Below are 19210 nucleotides of genomic sequence, written 5' to 3'. Positions count from 1 at the left end.
TTGCAATATGTGGATGATATTTTGGTCTGTAGCATGTCAGAAGAAGTGACTCAGTTCAGTTAATGATTATCCTAGCAGAGAAAGGATATAAAGTGGATTACGAAAAACTACAATATTGTCAAACAGAAGTGTTATACATAGGACAGTTAATTTTGCATGAAGGAAAGAAACTTACATCTGAAAGGGCTGAGGCAATTTTGAAAACCTCAAAACCACACACGATAAAGCAAATGCAACAATTTGTAGGATTATGCAATTATGTCCGAACATGGGTATTTGATTATAGTTCATATATAAGACCCTTTTTACAGGCTTTGAAAAAAGCACAGGTGAATCACAAAAAGATTGTATGGACTGAGGAAATGGAGGAAGGGTTTGATGAGTTAAAAAAGGCAATTTGCACAGCTCCAGTTCTGGGGATTCCCAATAATTCTGAGGAATTATTTTTATTTTCACACACAAATTGAACAGTTATGACAGCAGTGGTTACGCAGAGAACTACATTGGGGCACAAGCCTCTAGCATATTACAGTGGGATTTTAGACCCAGTAATAAAGGGTCACTTCCCTTGCGAACAATCATTGGAAGCCGACACGTTCACTATCGAGAAGTCTGGCAGCATAGTGATGGGGTGTTCCATAATGTTGTTCGCTGAACATGTATTATTTGCTGTTCTGGAGAAGCCCAAAGGTACACTGACATCACAAAGAGCTTCTGCCTATTAGGTAGTTATATCGAATCCAGCGATTAAAATAGTCAGATGTAAGACAGTGAACCCTGCCATGTTTAACGCTGAGCCACTGCCAGTGTCATGATCCATAGAACGCGTCCCTTTTGGACTTCCTGGTCTCTGTCACAACGGGGCTTGCACTATTTGGTACTTCCAATATGGCCGTCTAACGTGGTACGCGCTCCACCAGCCTCCACGTCAGACGTAGCTCATTCTACAAAGAGACCATGCCCCCGCGGCCCCACGCATCTCAACACTACCGCTTGCAGTGGCAAGACGTGTGCTCTGTAGTTCGCTGTAACTAATCTCTTGTTTCCAGGTTCCCGGACCCTTGATTTCCCCCTCCTTACTCTGCCTTGATTCCCGGATCTCGTGTACCGCCTCCGAGTACACCTCCCTCGTTTCCTGGACTTCCCGGAGACTCCGAGTACCCCTGGACGCTGAACGCTGAACGCTGAACGCTGTTTGCTAGAGCCTCTCCAGTCATTGCTGACATCTGCTCAGCCAGAGAAAAATGAAAGATATCTTGGGTGGGGGACCACTCTTTCGTTTCAAAAGGAGCTATTAAAAACAAAATAAGGAAAATATTGTAATTGTAATAATATTGTAAACTGGATCTTTTTTTAAATGTACAATATTAATTTCTGATGGTCACTTCCAGTATATATTTTAGTCATTATAAGCACATTACCCTTGTCTTAAAAAGCAAACCCTACACTAACCATATGCACTATTTGCAGACAAAAGATTATCATTGCAATTTTACACTTTGGAAAGCCTCTCTGGGAAAGGGGAAGTGCACAAATACACAAATACCACAAGTGAGTTTCTATCCTGCTTTGCATGAAATCAAAGGGCATTTTGGGAACATAAGAAAGATCACAGGCCTTTATATCAGACAAATATGTCAGTGATAAAAACAAAAGTTGGATGCTTGAATCACTAAGTACATAATATTCAGTTGACTAGGTGGTCATTTCATTTTTCACAACACTCGTCCTAACATTAAAATGTTTGTAATCTTGAAACACATTATCTTTTTGCACAAGTCCAGAATTCGGATGTGTGTACAGAATGGGTGCTCTGTCAATCCCACTCAGGAGCAAGGGCCATCCAGAGCTAATGGCGACTTCCTTTACACAGAACTTTAGCCAGGTCTCAGGGTAAGCATGGCTTTGCACATGCTCAGTTCCCAATGTGCAAACATCCAAAGGTAATTATATATGTAGGATGTCTGTGGACAAATGGTGCTGAGAATCAAGTTCTATTGTCCAGTTATGTGAGTCCTCTCATAACAGTGTGTGCCTGTCTCACCGAGAACACCCCTCTTGCTTATAGTGCACGTCTTCACCTTTACAAAATGGCCGCCTTTTCAATATGCACAGCGCTTCTTTCTTTTGTTGTCAAAGATACCCTTTATAAGAAGTCTTGAGAGAATTTGTTTAAAGTTGCTGCAGTGATATAACTATATCATCACTCAAAATGTGCCGCTACCTTCCCGCGAGCCCATGTGTGCTCCCTTCAGTGGTTTTCACTCTTGTAGTGACCCCATACATTCCCGGGATCGCCCCACACTGTTTCCACATTTCTCGCCAGGCTTCCAAGAGAGTATCCCTTGTTGCTTCCAAATAGTCGAAGCTTGCAGGATGTCAGTCTCTACACTTTATCCAATCTGCAAACAGCTTCAAGGTACCACTGCAGCTCCCACAGTAAAGCCCTACTGCATGGCGGCACAGCGCTTCTTCCGGTAGTGACATCACAAGCCTAGAATCTAGAAACACAAACATAGGCCCAAGTGCCTCATTCACCAACCCACCTGTGTCAGGGTGCAGTAGCAGCGCTGACTCTACGGCCTCTATCATCCCAACATCTCTGCAATGGTGGACAGGAGTGAACTGGGGTGCAGAATTGGTTGCCTCGGGCATCAATGAAGACGTGGAATTGCAATTAGTTCTTAGTGTGACAGACTGCTTGATTAGTTCCCACGGGGGACATTTTTGGTCATTCAAAAATAAATATTTGTTCAGTGACACTCGTCAAAACTGCGCAGTGAAGTACCTGACCCAACCGCCTTACGTTGGCCAAAAAACTAGACTTGCCCACACCAGCCTATTGGTGCACACTTCAGGCGCTGTCCTACTGCCATAGAGGTCAGTCTGAGCCTGATGATGTCATGATAGTGATGGCACCAGCTGTGATCTCTGCTTTCACTATGGCAGTGCTCACTTTGCTGTTACTTTTTTGAGGGAGGATAGCTCAGGGGCAACGTGCTCGCCTTGGAGACAGGTTTGATCCCCGGTTCCATGCTTAGAAACCTCAGGGTATATAAATAACCAATCATATCACACTCATCCCACATATCCGCCATCTGTAGTTCCGGAGGTTCCTGGGTCAGTGGGGCTCAGCACACCATTGTCATCAGTTGCAAGATCCCTGCTGGTCTTGGAAGCAAGACAACGCAGAGCAACAGAGGTTTGAATCCCAGATCTGCGCTTAGAAACCAAACTCAGGTATTAAGCGCATTATAAAAAACAATAAAATAAATAAATAAATGGCTAAGTCTGAAGCATGAAGACACTACTTGTTGTTATCCAAATTATTACTTTTTATTGTTCAACATCCCTAAATTACTACTCTTGTTTTTCTATAACCGGGTGAAAAGACCTCCCACCATGCTTCACCCTCCCTGATCGATAGTCTATGCCTCTTGACCTCTAACTTAGAGTTCAACCCCTCGGACAGGATATGGTATCTAGAGGAAAGAATAGCCATTCAACCTAATGCGTGACATCTTGAAGTGGAACACTTTATCTACAATACCATGACACTTGACAAGGGACAAACGGCTCTTGGGACGAGCCCCCACTTGTTTTGGAAATTCCACTTTAGTGGCCCTTAGATTATAATGGAGCCAACTCTGGACTCCTGTTGCGCATAATGTGTATGTTTTTGACTACCACTACATTGGGACCAACTTAAGTAACATGCCAAGTATAAGAATAAAGCAGGGGACACATTTTGTATTGTAATCCTTGAAAATATTCATGTACATATACCTTGATAAAAGGGTACAATGGAGCTGTGCGATATGTGAGTGAGTGTGGATATTTATATAGTGCACACTGCAAGAGGACTCACCTCTTGGCACTTTGATATATATATAAATATATATAAATATATATAATATCATATGGAATGCACAGGGTCATTATATGTCTCCATCATTGCAGATCTGGACTTTTTAAAAGAAAAAATAACCTGATCCTTATGTACTATTTGTTAACAAAGACTATAACTCCCATCATGCATTGCTGTATTTGTTTGCATAAAAGCTGAGGAGTGAGGGTAGGGTGCCTGTCCTGTTGCTATGGCACCAAATCACCCATGCCTGGATTGTGTGTGGATTCATGCAGGTGTAAGGGACCAGGTGATAGATAGCCTGGTATTGAAGCTGAACCTGGTCCCATTATACTTGTGACTCCTTGGAGAATGGGGGTCTACATCCAGCTGCTCTCCAGATGGTTCGGGCTACGACTCCCATGATCCATCGCCGTTGGGGCTGATGGGGTTTGTAGTCCCTGCAAGAAATAAACTACCACAACCTTAAAAGAGGGCGGTCATTTCCCCTACCCCCAGCATACTTGAGTCATCAATCAATGGACATACAGAGCGGGGAGACCACTGTCCATGGGAAGAGTATAGTAAATATTGTAACCTTTATTGCCAATATTGAGCTACTAGTTCTACAGTACACAATGCATTATTAAGCGCAAATGTACATTTCTTAATACTTTGAAAATGTTTTAAATACTGTACATCATTATTCGGCCGACACATCCTACTTCGGCAGGCCCCCGATTGCTTCTGTACCAAGTCCCCTTCTCCAATCCTGAACCCAGGGTTGACCTGGGAGGTGGCCTTGCAGGTAAATCTATCTCTTTGCCCTATCATTGGTCGCGGAGGAACGCTTGCATGGAAACAGTCCAGGCTCTTCTGATGTCCTGAAGAAGAAAGACAGGCATCTGGAGATGTCCTCAATGTCATGTCCCGGGACCCGCGGGTTCCAGAGGTCCAGGACTCTGTACAGATGGCTTGGCAGCAGCAGGGTTGTGGAAAGGGGTGAGGTTCTGAAGACAGTCTGCTTGAGTGTCTGAATATGGATGCTGAGGGACTTTGAAGCAGTAAGTCTCTTGAGGGCAGACAGAGTAACCCCCACCATCCTTGGGTACACCTTGGGTCCTTAGACGTGCGCAGGGATGTTCTGCAAAGGGGCGGTGGGCGGCAGAGGGCGGGGCTTGATCTCGCGGCTCTTCATGTATGACAAGAGCTGCTCTGGGATTTCGGCTAGGACATCCTTGGCGAGGCGTGCCATACTCAAGATTTGGTTGCCGGATCGGTCCACGTAATCGCGGAATGGCACAAACTGCAAGACACAAGAAGCAGAGAACGAAGGTTAGGATTCCATCAAACATCCCATAAAAATCCTCCATTGCTCTAAGCAACACCCTGGTCTAGCTGGGTGTGGCGCGGGCGACATTATACTGTGCATAGCAGCGTCTCTCTACATTGCACGAAAGGAAGATAGTCTTCAGTGTTGGTACTCTTCTACCTATGCCCTTGTTTACATATCTTACTTTTTATAAACATTACCACGTAGTCATGGAACGTAATCTCATGTAATGTAAACTGTCCTGTTTAACACCCTTCTTCCACTCTTGGAAATGTCAAGGTGAATTCTTGTCAACCTCATGGCCTATGTGTCCTCAGAACTGTATTCAATTGTTTTGTTTCCACTGTATTTTTCCTAATATTTAAAGCAGAGTTCTGAAATGATTCAGTATTGAGATGTTTTGGACTACAAGGTCCATCAGCCCTAACCAGCATAATCAATGGTGAAGGATCATGAGAGTCGTAGTCCAAAACATCTGGGAGGTCCGGGTTGAAAATACCTGATTTAAAGGGCGCAACCATGTGCAAGGGAGTCTCTTGGCCCACACCCATTCAATGAGCAGTGTATCAATCATTGCAGTGCTGCACCACCTCTGCATGAGGCATCAGCAACTACACACGTGTGTGTCTCATTGGCCAAGGACCGTGACTTAGTGAGGCCCAATAGGCTGTGCATTTTTCTTCCATCTGTGCTACTGCAGAATGAGGCCAACCATATGGAAAGCCCAAATAGAGCAGTGTCACTCAGCCACCCAGGCCACGCCCCCTCTGAGCTTAAGAGGGGAAGGGGAGATTGTTGGCCTACAGATGCATATCACATAGGTTAAAAGGGTATGGTGAAGAATTTACGGCCCAAATGTAGCAATGTTAAAGGGTGTTATGCTTTCTGACTTGCAGAGGGCTGCACAGCCACACGTGGCCTCTTGGCGCCAGTGGTTGCCATTTTGACCCCTGTGCGGGAGTGGTGTGCCCAGATCTGAAGCTTCACAGCGCTGATGCAGCCAATAAAGCCGGCCTCGCTGGGATGTCTTGGTACTTCTGCGATTGAGGCTCTAGCACATGGGCCTGCAGATGCTATGCACTACAACACCCATCAACTCTAAGGAGCAAAGGAAATGGTAAGGGCTCATGGGAGTTGTAGTGCACAACATCTGGAGAGCCAAAGGTTGTAGACCCCTGCTCTGGCAAGTGCCGTCTGCAATTTGCATCTAAACACGTGCGGCTGGAATGAACTGAGGGCGCAGCTGTGGCTGTGCCCTGCGCGTGACTTCCAGGTCTACTTAATGTGGCCTTTTGGGATACAATGTGCCAGAGAAATGCCACTTAAGTCTCTTCATTGTCCCAGGAATTAACCTGCCCAAACCTAGTGGATTATCAGTTTTAAATGATTATTACATGTATAGCTGGTTATTCAAGTAATATGCATTGTGTTACTAAACACTGATGCAATGTATGAACTGGCCAAAGCCACCTGCAACTAAACCCTTCCAATAATAAACCTTCTACTGTGGCTTGCGGGTGGGGGGCTGAGTAAATGGTTGTATTGAGAAGAAGCATAATCCCGAACCGATGCAGAAATACCCACCAGGGATTCCAGATGCAACAGTTTCTGAGCTCTGTAAAATCATTTGTCTCGGGGAGGATAGCTTAGGGGCAACGTGCTTTCCTTGGAAGCAAGACAAAATGGAGCAACACAGGTTCGATCCCCGGTCAGCGCTGAGAAATCTCTGGGTATGAAGCGCGTTATAAATAACCTATCATATCATATTAATTGTATAATTATAGTGGTGACTCCTTCAACATGAAAAGGGTTTTACCTTGTGTTGGAAGCCCCTGTGGACCACATGGAGACACTAAGAACTTTGCTAAATCACAGTCAACCATATTCACATGGGGCATCTGTGTTTGTAGACTGTGAATCAATGGAACAAACGTCAGACTGATGGACTCTGTGACAGGGACCACCTGATATCCTGCCTTGCGATTGCGTAAATCCCTTTGTGGTCCAGTGTACCACTGAAGCCGTGATCTTCCTGAGGTTGACAATGAGCAAATTGACGACACCTCTCCACCCCCCACCGCTACAGCATGCCATCTTTAGCAAGAGTGAAGGGACAGTTGAAAGTTTGAACTAATGCAATGTTTGCTTTTGCTTGAAGGAAAAATTGAGGCTGCCTCGCGTTAAGACATAAATCCCTGATTTTGAGCTATAATTTGGGGTTACACCGGCGTTGACGCAGCGTTGCTGCTCGTGGCCTTCGCAAGTACTCCCAGGCAGTGGTCACAACCTGAGACCCATCGAGGTACAAAAAAATAAAAGTGGAGTCAGTGGTTACGCTTTAGGTGACATCTGGCTTAGAGAATAGCAATTACTGTCATCCATAGAGCGGATAAATGGATACTTCTGCTGTGCACTACCTGCGTACACATGACCAGCTGAAAGGTGAAATAGCCACATTTCTCATGCAAAGGTTCCATGCAGCTCAAAATGTTCCATGATAAATTCTGTGGTCATTTTCCATCGTATCGTCCCTTAATCGGTCATTGGTGGTAGGAAGATGGGATAATATTATCTAGGGATTTAGTTACACGTCTGGTTATATGTGTGATATAAGATAAGGGTTAGGTAAAGAATTATATTAACTAAGGCTAAGGCTGAAAAACACCTGCCACAAAGGATTGTAATTTCAATTGTTAAAGCCTACTGTTAAAACTCATTGGCCTTTCCTAGTTCATTCATAATGGGAGACAGTGTTCTAGTGCCCCATAACCTGGATGCTGGGCAAAACTAATGATAACATGGACATTCTACAAAAGAGGAAGATGGTGGCACGATTAAAAAGAAAGTTCTAGCTAGTGCAGTTTCAGCCCATCCCAGGAATGCCTAGGTGGTCATTTTCACACCCCTCCAGCATGTGCACGGGGTCTGCTGTAGGTTCGGCTCAGCCCATAGCAAACCCCTGGAGCATGTTCAGAGGATCATTTCAGTCAGAGCCTTTTATTATTGGGGAAGCAGGACATAGCCGGAGAGCAGGCGCCTGAGAACCCGGGTACAAGGAAGACCCTTTCCACCATTTTGGATTCTATATACATTCTTTGCTCGCTAAAAATGAGCTGCTGCGGGAATTGCAAATGAGGGTGGACACCTCTCTAAGGAGAGTGCCACCCCTGCCTCTCAGCAAGAGGTTTGGAAGCCACCAACCTTCAGCTAGGGTGCAGCTATGAATTGAGTGGGAGCCCCACAGTCTGTTAGTTATCGATTGTAGCTGTTGATAGTTTAAAGACCTCTTGGTGAATGGGTTGGAGACACTTAATTGAATGAGGCAGAGACAGACACCTTTCTGCTAACACACCCAGAGTACACGAGGGACATTTGCTGGAAGAAACTTGGAGCTTGTCTGCAGCTGGGTGCCAAGAAACCAGGATATCTTGGCCCCTTGGTACAGTTCGCCTGTAAACTTGCAGCTCGGTGCCAAGAAACCAGGATATCTTGGACCGTTGGTACAGTTTGCCTGTTAGATTGCAGCTGGGTGCCAAGAAACCAGGATATCTTGGACCCTTGGTACAGTTTGGCTGTTAGCTCTGTGTCAATCTCTGGAGGAGGCCGTCAGCACTGCAAAGTCCAGGCACATTTCCTCTGGTACCTGCTGTTGTTCAACTAAAAAAGCATGTTGAACATGTTTTCAGCCATTGAGTCACGTCAAACAACAATCGAGCTACAAGACCACTTCATGTACCCGGCCACCTTCTGAGCTTCGAGCTACCGCTTCATCCGTCAAGCTGTCTGTGAAAGCCAGTGCAGCCACCTTATTATAAGCTGTTCATGCGGCAGTCAAGCTGCTTTGTACCCATCACCAACTTCAAGAGATGTGGACCGAGCCTTTTACTTTCATGACCTTTGAACCACAGTTCATACTAGTGGATGAATACCTGCTTAGTTGAATCAAGCCTTGTACCAAGTACTAAAGCAGAGATTCTGCAGTGTAGGTGTCCTTACCAGCCACCCGAGTACCCTCACCTTGGGCCTTAAAGAATGGTTGAACTCCCCTTTCCTTACCTTATCTAAAGAAGTTTCCAGAACTATGTGTGTGCTTCACATGTGAAACCATATCACAGGTATTCCCTCTCGCAGTACAGTATCCATATTAATCATGAATGCATCTTAATATGTTTATAACCAGCCAGCACGCCCTCTGTGGTTTTCTTTGCAGGGGGTGGATTGTTAGTGTTTTTAATTATTGTGTAAACTTATAGTCAACACTGTGGGGCAGATTCCCCAAACTTTTTTTGCGGAAGTGCAGAGATGCGTTCGCACCTCTCATCACTTGTGCCTTAAAAACATCAGTCCAATTCACAAAGGGCACCTGAATGAGCGCATCTAAGATGCCCTTTCATACCCGCCCTGTCGCTCATTTGCGCAAATAAGGCAGTGTTTCTGGGCATTTTAAAGCACCTCTCACAATTCACAAACAGGCTGCATTTTGAAATACTCAGAAATGATGGACATCTCTGTGCGCCTTTTGAAACAGGCGCAAGGGGAAGCGTAAATCACAGCGGGTCATGTGTGACCCTGCATGATTTGTTTTTTAAGTGTGACAGCCGCGGTTTAAACCAAACGGGGACGGAACTGTGTATTGCTTTTTCTAGTCACTGAGACCGGCCCTTTAGCGTCCCGTCTTGATGAGATCCGCTCCCAGAAACGTGGTTGCTGGGGGCCTATTATACATTAGTGTTGCGAGCGCACGTACTCCTGAAGCTAATGAATGAAGGGGGGCTGGGCATCACATCTTTGCAACACTGTCCACGCCTCCAGAAATGCGCTGCTCACCTTTCAGAATAAGTTGACCCGAGCATTTCAGAAAATAGCACCAATTAAATTATGGCATTCTCTGCCCTCCTTTCATTTGTCCAATTTTTGTATATTTTTACAAAAACCTTGATTGGACATGACTATATTTTTATTTTCCAATTTACTCTCCTTACTCAAGGTTTTTGTTTGCATGCTCTCACGGCTAGGCCACGCTACCAAAGACGAAGGTGGTGCGCTAGCCACATTTATCTCTGTACTTTTTATGGCTAAATCATCTTTGAGCGGGTTTCAAAAGTGTTTATATTTCAAGACAGGGGCTTCCTGCTCCTTTGTGCACCCACCTCAACCCCAAAAGAACCCTCTTTTTACCCCACTTCTGAAGGAGAGGGATTTTAATTTACTCTCAAACAAGAGGCCATGAAAACTACTTGTAGATCAAAAGTGAAGCTGAACCCACCAAATCCTTCTGGAAGCTTCTGCCAACATTTGCCCCTGTTTTACAACTTGATAACCAATCTTGAAAACGAAGGGGGCTATTTTGCTAAATAGGGGATTAGTGACCCTTTGATTAAAGAAACAGGACCTCGATCCTTTAGCCCAAGGGTGTGTAACCTGTGCCTCGCCAGATGCTTTGGACTACAACTCCCATCAGCCCTACACAGCATAGTGAATGGTGAGGAAGCATGGGAGTCAGAGCACAAATCATCTGGAGAGCCAAGGGCTGCAGACGAACGCTTTAGACCCATTCTGAATGTTACAGGTCATCGCTTTGTGCGTTGCTGTGCATCATTTGCAAACCTTTCCGGACATGGTCGCGGTGTTTCACGGGTGCATGCATCCTGACCAGGCTGATTTCTAAAGTACGTGCTTAGGTTTACAAAGGGATGAAGGCCAAAATTCCAGTCCTGATCGAGATATCCACAACCTTTGACAGTGTAAGCCTTCTTGTCCTTTTGGATATTTTGTCCCAAGTCTGGAAGTTCAGTGATCAGACCCTTTACAGTTTAAGGCGCTCTTATCCAATTCATCTCAAATAGTGGTCATGGTTTATACGTTCCTCTGTGTGACATCATGTCTCATGGGGCTACTCAGGACTCTCGCCTATCTCGGTGATGCTTAACATCTATCTTGGTTCTCGCTTGGTGCTACCGAAGCACTCTTATGGAGATGTCGTCCAACTTAATATGAAGGTGTAGAGGAGCAGATGATGTCGTCTCCAGTGCCCACCCCCTCACATCCGTTATACTGGAAGCAAAGCAGGAAGACTCTGTGCATGCCACCAGGTATCATCCCAATACCGACCGAAGATATGAGAGACGTAATGCACTCAGACAACCGTATCAAATGCAGCCTCACACTGATGCGGTTGAAGGACGTTGCCATACGCCACTGGATGTAGAAAAGCTGTAAGTGCGACCCGACTAGAGCAAAGTGACGTTATAAGAGGAAGACACAATGACACACAAACGATATAAGAATACTTAAAGAATGAAGGTGTAATTCAAGTAATAAAGTCCTGACGTATAAATAGATGAAGAAATCATCTATGCTGAGAAAACGAGTGAGATGAAGCTCAACAAATCTATATATGCAGAAACGAAAGGTAGATGAGTTAGATAGAAGCTTAAAGCAGTCGAATCTATAACATGAGTAAAGAGGCCATGATTAGAAGATAGCCGTCAGATCGCGCCAAAACTATCTCAGAGACAAACCAGGGCTGCAGATCTGAAACGCTGCAGAAAACCAAAAATATCTCTTTTGCAAAGACTAAGGTTGACACAGCAAGACATCATTGGAAACTACAAAGCGATATAACCAGGATAAGCTATGAACGAAGGGCACATTTCTCTTGGATTAAACAGAAGCAAAAACATCCACAACTGCCAAGTATTGGACAATCAGGGATGCAAAAAGCATTTGTAAAATGAAACGACCAAGACTGCAGAGGCCAAGAGGAGTAATAGCAGCCAGAATAATTAAATCAAATAGCAGGAAATAACCGGTCGAAATAGGCAAATGTGTGATCTATGGACACATGGTGCAAGACTCGAAAACAAGGTCTATTCATTAAGCCTCAGACAAAGATAGCGGTGGACCCTGACTCCCTTAAAATTGCCAGAGAAGAAAACAGTCAGCAAGGTCAACTACAAAGGAGAAGCCTTGGCTCATGGTCTAACTGATGAGAGATGGTAGGCTAATTGACCAATACGAGCAATGGTTGAACGTGTTCCCGCACCTGGGTTTCATTCTGTTCATGTGCTGCCAGCGCGGCCGAAAGTCCAAGGTTAGGAGGGTATGCCAACCGATCATGAATGGCCATGTAGCGTCATGCCATACAATGTTGCAGAAGCCAATCTGCTGTTATTTTTTCATAATCAGTAATATACATATTTGGAGGCAGTTCGAGGCGTGCCTACCAGTTAAGAGGAAGCCAATAATTTTAACACTTGTATATACTATAGGTATATATGTTCCCTTAACCAATCCCTCCCCTCTATAGGTTTACTATTTGCCACATAGGATGACATCATAGCTTATGTACATTGAAGTGTAAAGCCTGCGTGCAATCAAAACGTAGATGAGATTGTGTGAGCTGCGACTTGCTATGGTCACCAGATTGCCCTACTTTATTTGAGCTGGCAATAAAGTAGTACTTTGTCACATTCTTTGAGTCTGTCCGGTTATTTGTGTCTAAGGTCATTTAATATGGTAATTCCATTCTGCACAAGAGATATGCTCCAAGGTGCTACTGCACAAAGGGGTTAACCAACCCCTGCTCATTGGACCCCAAGCACAGTGTCTAAGGGTCATTCAGAATTGTATGATGGCCACCTGTCTCCAGATAAGCACCTGGAAGACCAAAGGGATTTTGTTTGCTGGCATCGAAAGACCAGGTGTGTCCGACATCTGCATATATCCTTAATGGGGGATGAACAAATACTGCAGTGCCAAGAAGCATTGAGGGCTCCCAATTAACTCAGGACCCTCAAAGGCACCCAGGACCCTGGTGTTAAGAAGCACTGAGGGCTCTCGAGTAACTCAGGACCCTCAAAGTCGCCAAGGGTCCTGGTGCCAAGAAGCGTTGAGACTCTCGAGTAACTCAGGACCCTCAAAGGCACCCATAACACTGGTGTGAAGTTATTTTATCGGTCATGACAACCTGTGAAGTTACACATCTGCTATTATTGCGACATAACCCCACAGTTTTGGGAGTGGAAGCCATTTTGAGATTGAAGAATGTTTTTTTTTTTTAAACGCTTTTTATTGCTCAACAGTGGTCTCAAGAGTTACAGCATCATACCCGATCATGAAAACACAAATTGATAGGCAAAGAAAACATTTACATCCAGCATTATATGGACATTTCGTCATCTGAGAGCAACTCACACAGAAAGGTTCGGAAGGGGCCCCATATGTCTTTTGGTCGGCTTGCCCCCGGCAGAGTCAAAACAAATTGTTCCTCACATTCATTAATGTATGTAAGTTTGTGGAGGAAAGTGGTCCCATTTGGTGGCTCAGGCATCTTCCAGGCCTGCAGGATAAATTTCTTAGCCACAGCACATGCGATATTAAATAGCCTCCTGATTTTCTCCGAGCACTTGCCAATGTCTCCAAATAAATATTTCTGGGGGGTCAGCTGTGGGGGTATCTGTGTAGTCAGTCAATATTTCGGCCACCTCTCCCCAGAATTTCAGGAGAGCCGGGCACTTCCAGTACATGTGAAAGGAGTCCGCATGTAGGGCCCCACATTTGGGGCATTCCCCCCATGTTCCGCAGCAGATTTTGCCATCTTAGCTGGCGTATAGTGTAACCTATTTAGAAGTTTAAATTGTATCAGACGTAAGCCTGCATTCAATTAAACCTTTTTTATGAGTGAACAGTATCTGCTCCATTTGTCCTCTGGGACAGGCATTTGCAAGTCTATCTCCCATTTGTCCTTGACCCGGTTCACCGAGGGGGTGTGGTCCTGTACTGCCCCATATAGTTTAGAAATGCCCAGCCCAGCCTTCATTGTGATCAGTTGTGTACAGGGGTGTTGAGGAGGTTCATCTGGGAACATTGGCCATCTTTTCTGAAATGCGGCCCTTACTCTGTAGTATTGTAGTATTTTGAGTGGGCCACCCCCCATCGCTCTAGTAAAGTCCTCTCTGGTTGCAAATTTACCATCTATAAACATATCACCTACCTTCATTTCCATGTGTGGATCCCAGCTTTCCTGAATACTCAGATCTGACATAGGGGGGATGCCCGGAAAATTCCACAAGGGGACTTCTGGGTTGTATGGTGTTTCCAACTTCAGTCGTTTAAATAATGCCCCCCAGGTCCTGACCATGCAGCTAACCGGATCGTAATCACAGGTGTCTTTATGGCGTGAATTAAATAAGACCGACTTAATGTCCACTGGGAATATAGTTTGTGCTTCCACCCAGGTGTGTGGTGTAACCCCAGGTTCCTCGTACCAATATTTTGCAAGCTGTGCCTGTGCGACCAGGTAATAGAGCTCAAAGTCTGCAGCCGCTATTCCTCCGGTGTCGTAGGGCTCTGTCATTTTCTCCCACCCGATTCTGGCTGCCTTCCCGTTCCATATAAAGCATACTACCAGCGACCGTAGTCTTGAAAGAAAGTTTCTACCCGGCCATATGGGTATATTTACAAAAGAAATATAGTAATTTGGGGAGAGCTATCATTTTAAGTAGGGCTATCCTGCCGTACAGGGATATAGGGAGGTGTCCCCAAATCTGTAGCTTGGTGCCCAATGTTTGCAGCGCCTTCTCATGGTTGTCCGCGTAGAGGGTTTGCCTGGTCCCAGACACTAACACCCCGAGATATCTAATACATTGGTCCGACCATTTAAGGCCGCAGATGTTCACAGGGCATTTAGTGTGGGGTGTGAGCGGGAATATTTCCGATTTGGTTATATTGATGACGAATCCTGAATAATCCGCGAAATCATGTATGTCAGTCATAATGGGTGCTATGTTTACTTCTGGTTCGCGGACGTAGAGTAACGTATCATCTGCATAAAGTGAGATTAGCTGGATAGAGCCTTTCATGTTAATTCCCTTGTCCCTGTGTCTCAGCCGAACCGCAGCTGCCATAGGCTCAATAGTTAGGGCAAACAAATTGAGCGAGAAGGGACAACCCCGCCGAGTTCCCCAACCCAGTTGAAACATCTCAGAGATGGTTCTATTCGTGCAGACTTTGGCGCCCGGAGCACTATAGAGCAGCCTTACAAATCTGATAAACGCCGGCCCCACCCCAAACGCTTCCAAAACCGTGAAAAGATAGACCCATGATACAGAATCGAACGCCTTTTCGGCGTCGAGGGCTACAGCTGCTGCGCTTCTGCTTGGGTCAATCTGTGCTATTATACTAAATAGTCTGCAGAGGTTCAGTGCGGTGGACCTCTGGGGGATGAAACCATTCTGATCGGGATGGACTAGAGTGGGGACCAGGGGCAACATTCGATTAGCCATTACTTTAGCAAAAATCTTGGCATCAACATTGATGAGCGAAAGGGGCCTGTATGATGACATGTCGCTAGGAGGCCATCGGGGTTTGGGGAGCACAGTGATAATGGCTTCCCTCATCGTCGGGGGTAATATGCCTCCCTCTAGAGCTTCCTCCCAGGTTTCCCACATTATGGGGATCAGTTCCGTGCGGAACTCCTTATAGAATTCAGCCCCCAACCGTCAGAGCCCGGTGCTTTGCCCGACGCTAGCCCCATGATTGCCTCACTCATTTCTTCTGCAGTGACCGGCTGATCTAGTGCTATTTTACTCTCGAGTGAAAGCTTTGGGAGCCCTAGCGATGCCAGATATGTTCTAATCTCAGTAGTCGTCTTCCTATCTTTGTTTGAATACAGCGTCAGATAAAATTTGGCAAATTCTCGATTTGTCCCCTCTTCACTCGTCAGCACCTCGCCAGCAGCGTTTTGTATGCTAGTAATAGGGTATGGCTGCCTCTCATTTTTTAATCAAGTTAGCCATTGTTCGGCCAGCCTTATTACTTTCACCGTATCTGCGTGCTCTGGCAGGGGCCGCTACATATTGTATTTCTCTAGCAGCCAGCAGATTGAAGAATGTTTAATGGGCATGTATTCTCTTAAACGTACTCCTAAAACTGGCTAACACCAGATGTTTGGATGATATAGGTTCTTTAAAAGGGACCACATGTGGCAGTGCAGAGGAGCTCACCACTGGTTACCAGCAGGGGTCAACTGGGAACCAAAGGAGGCCCTGGAAACAATGTTGAAAGTGGCCCCATATTACATATTTCCAGGAAGCTCAACACTTTTCCTCTGAGAAAATGTGAAAATAAAATAGTTTACCACACAAAAGAGGCCGAAGGTGCAGAGACGTACCGGGAAATCTCCAGAGTTCCCTGTACTTCTGTCCACTGCTGGTCACCAGTGGCCAACAGAATTGCACCTACACTCGACTGCTCAAGTATTAAAGCCTCCACAACAAAGCAAGTCCTATAAGACTGGCACATGCTTGTTTCTGTGTTGTGTGTCTGTACCTACACTTCTTATTTTTGAGCATTTGAGTACCTGCACTTCTCAATGCCCGACAGAGAGTACTGGTACTCAACTATGCTGTGAGGTGAAAATGAAAGCTTTTAATTTCATTTTATCGCGACTTAGAGGACTATGGTTCAGCAGTCCTTGCTGGGGAAGGCAGGGCCCTCTCCCTCCTCCTGTCTCCGCCACCTGCAGTGCCCATAATGTCTCCTTCAGGGCCCACCCTGCAGAGCAGGAGGAGAGACAAACATGCATCTAGTGTGCTGTCAGCACACTAGGCGCTGAACCTTGTTTCGCTAAGTGGGCTTCACCTGTTACCTTTGGTGTACATTGATGGATGAGGAAGTGCTTTGGAAAGCCTGGGAGATTACGTTTTAAAGATGTGTCTTTGATATCAGCAGTGCCTATTCTAATATGTAAATGTTTAAATAATTGGAGTTGTGATGGAATGTTTTTTCAACTGAAAACTAGCACACAGCCCCCGTTACCGACCAAATATCTTATTAGACAATGGCTGCGAGCAATAATAAAACTCCCCTTCTAAAGCTTAGTTTACAGCTATGGTATCTGCTGGTTTGGTGAGCAAAAACGAAAGTCACGTTTTATGTGGATATTCAACCTTTCTTAACACAATGCATAACAAGAAACTGAAAGATTGTGTGAAAGGATCCCAGATACAATGCTTTACCAAACTGTGTGTTCCTTGGCACATAATTTAATCTCACTGGGTATTGCCTGCCAACAACAGGATGTGCCTAAAAGGGATCTTTGCCCAAGGTGCCGTGCCGAAATGGCTGGGGCCGAAATTGCTGCGCTGGAATGTCCGGCTTAATAGTTTGGTGAGTACATGCACTGTTTTTGTTCCATTTAAAGCACTGGTGTCCTTTGCGCGTGTGTGTGCATGGAACAGCATCACACCTACATAGTGATGCCACTAACCAACCCACTAACAATCTCACCCTCTGCATACACCTCTCAAACTCTAAACAAACACAACCACACCTCTAAACCACAGCAAACCACACAAACTTCCCTACACCACAACAACAAAAAAATCACCCAATCACACAGCCTCGCACAACAGAACACGACGGCTAGCAACCGAAAAGCACACCTAAACTCAGCAAACGGTGCTTACCGAACTGAAGCTGCCAACAGCACATCGCTTCTCTCTTCCACTTTTCACGCTCTGTACTACTAACTCCCCTTCCCTTTGCAGATCTGCCAGAGCACCAGGGGACCGCTCCGGTGGTGATAGTGCGTGGTACAAATGTCCTTTAACATAACATTGCAAGATTTTCTGAAGCAGGGACACCCTTGCGCGCCCTAATCCTGTGCAGATGCCGTGAAGGCCGTAAATAATGGCAAAGGATTCGATTCCAGGGACAACCCTGGGAGAGAGAGAGGGGTTTGGAGTGCGGTCACCCAAAGCTCCATTCTGTTACCATACCTGTACAATATCTCGCTCTGCGTAGCGCCCCCTGGAGGAGACTCGCACCTCGTCCCCGTCCAGCTCCTCCATGGCTGAAAACAGAAGGAATGAAGTCATTAGTTGCCAATTCACTATTGACATATTTATTTTAATTTATTTATTGTATTTGTTGGTAGCACCCAAACTCAAAGGTATCAGAGCGCTAAGGAGGCAGTACAACAGTGAGTTACAGCATAGTTAGAAACAGTGAGTTACAGCATAGTTAGAAACAGTGAGTTACATTTCAGCATACATAGTTAGTCATCTTCATAAGTGGACAAAGGGTTGTACGAGTTGCATGTATTTGTTAAATAGTGAGGATTTGGTTTTCTCAATACCAATAGTGCCTCATATCCATCTCTCAGGGAGCTATATCGTAATCCTTGAGTAGCAGACACGTTGCCTTATACACCAAGCAGTGTAAGGTGACGAAGGATAGGCCAAGGGTGAAATATCCCAAGAGGTAGCCATGTGTCATGACCACTATAGAAATGGGTATTTATATTAAGCACAATCTATTGTCGACTAACATGACAGGATAACAGGGAGACTGATTGAGCGAGTGTGCGTGTGAGAGTGACTGAGGAAGAGAGTGAGTGAGGAAGTAAGAAAGTTATCGAGCAAGATATCGAGTGTCTGTCTGGGTGAGCAATACATCTAGCGAGAGCCTGGGAGAGTGACTGCATGGGTGAGAGAGTGAGTGTGTAAGTGGTTCAGTGTGTGTGTGATATGATATGGCATTTAAACGCGCCTATACACAAGTGTTTCAAGGCGCGACGAGGCAAGGGAGGGGCAACAGAGGGAAGACAGAGACCGCGTTCCTACTAGGCCAGGTGTCATTCAGATCACGCACGTGCAGAGGACGGGGAAGAGGAATAGAGGAAGAGGGTTGCCAGGGGGGCAGTGCAGGGGTGCAACTGGCGGGGAGGGGACCTGGGCCAGAGATCAGAGGGTAGCCATGTAACCAGTGCAGTTTCAGATTCAGCCAGTAGATCATCAGGGGAGAGGAGGAGAGAAAGCAGAAGCAAAACGGAAGGTCTTGGGGTGCTTCCGGAACCAGAGATGGTTCTCCTCAAGTTTCAGAGAGGCCGGGAAGCTGTTCCAGAGGGAGGCCCCAGCAGAAGAAAGAGATCTACCACCAACTCGCTGCTTGGAGAAGTGACTAACCCTGAGGGAGTTGGATGCGGATGAGCGAAGAGCTTGAGAAGGAAGATATTTCGGAAGAGA

The 19210-nt window shown here is 45.6% G+C and overlaps 1 protein-coding gene across 1 annotated transcript in view; it reads right to left on the bottom strand.

Annotated features, from left to right (window-relative positions):
* Positions 1-4414: 4414 nt before the first annotated feature.
* Positions 4415-19210, bottom strand: part of CPNE9 (copine family member 9) — a 1803250-nt gene continuing 1788454 nt past the window's right edge. The window contains exons 20-21 of the mRNA XM_069643244.1: positions 17963-18036; positions 4415-5153 (exon numbers count right to left, since the gene is read on the bottom strand). Of these exons, the coding sequence (XP_069499345.1) occupies positions 4971-5153; positions 17963-18036 (257 nt within the window). The 3' untranslated portion in view covers positions 4415-4970. The remainder of the gene's footprint in view (positions 5154-17962; positions 18037-19210) is intronic.

This window comes from Ambystoma mexicanum, chromosome 2p, assembly GCF_040938575.1.
Source record: "Ambystoma mexicanum isolate Mex_15411 chromosome 2p, UKY_AmexF1_1, whole genome shotgun sequence".
NCBI lineage: Eukaryota > Metazoa > Chordata > Amphibia > Caudata > Ambystomatidae > Ambystoma > Ambystoma mexicanum.
The sequence above is the reverse complement of the archived record's forward strand: the minus strand, read 5'-3'. Positions and strand labels throughout refer to the sequence as shown.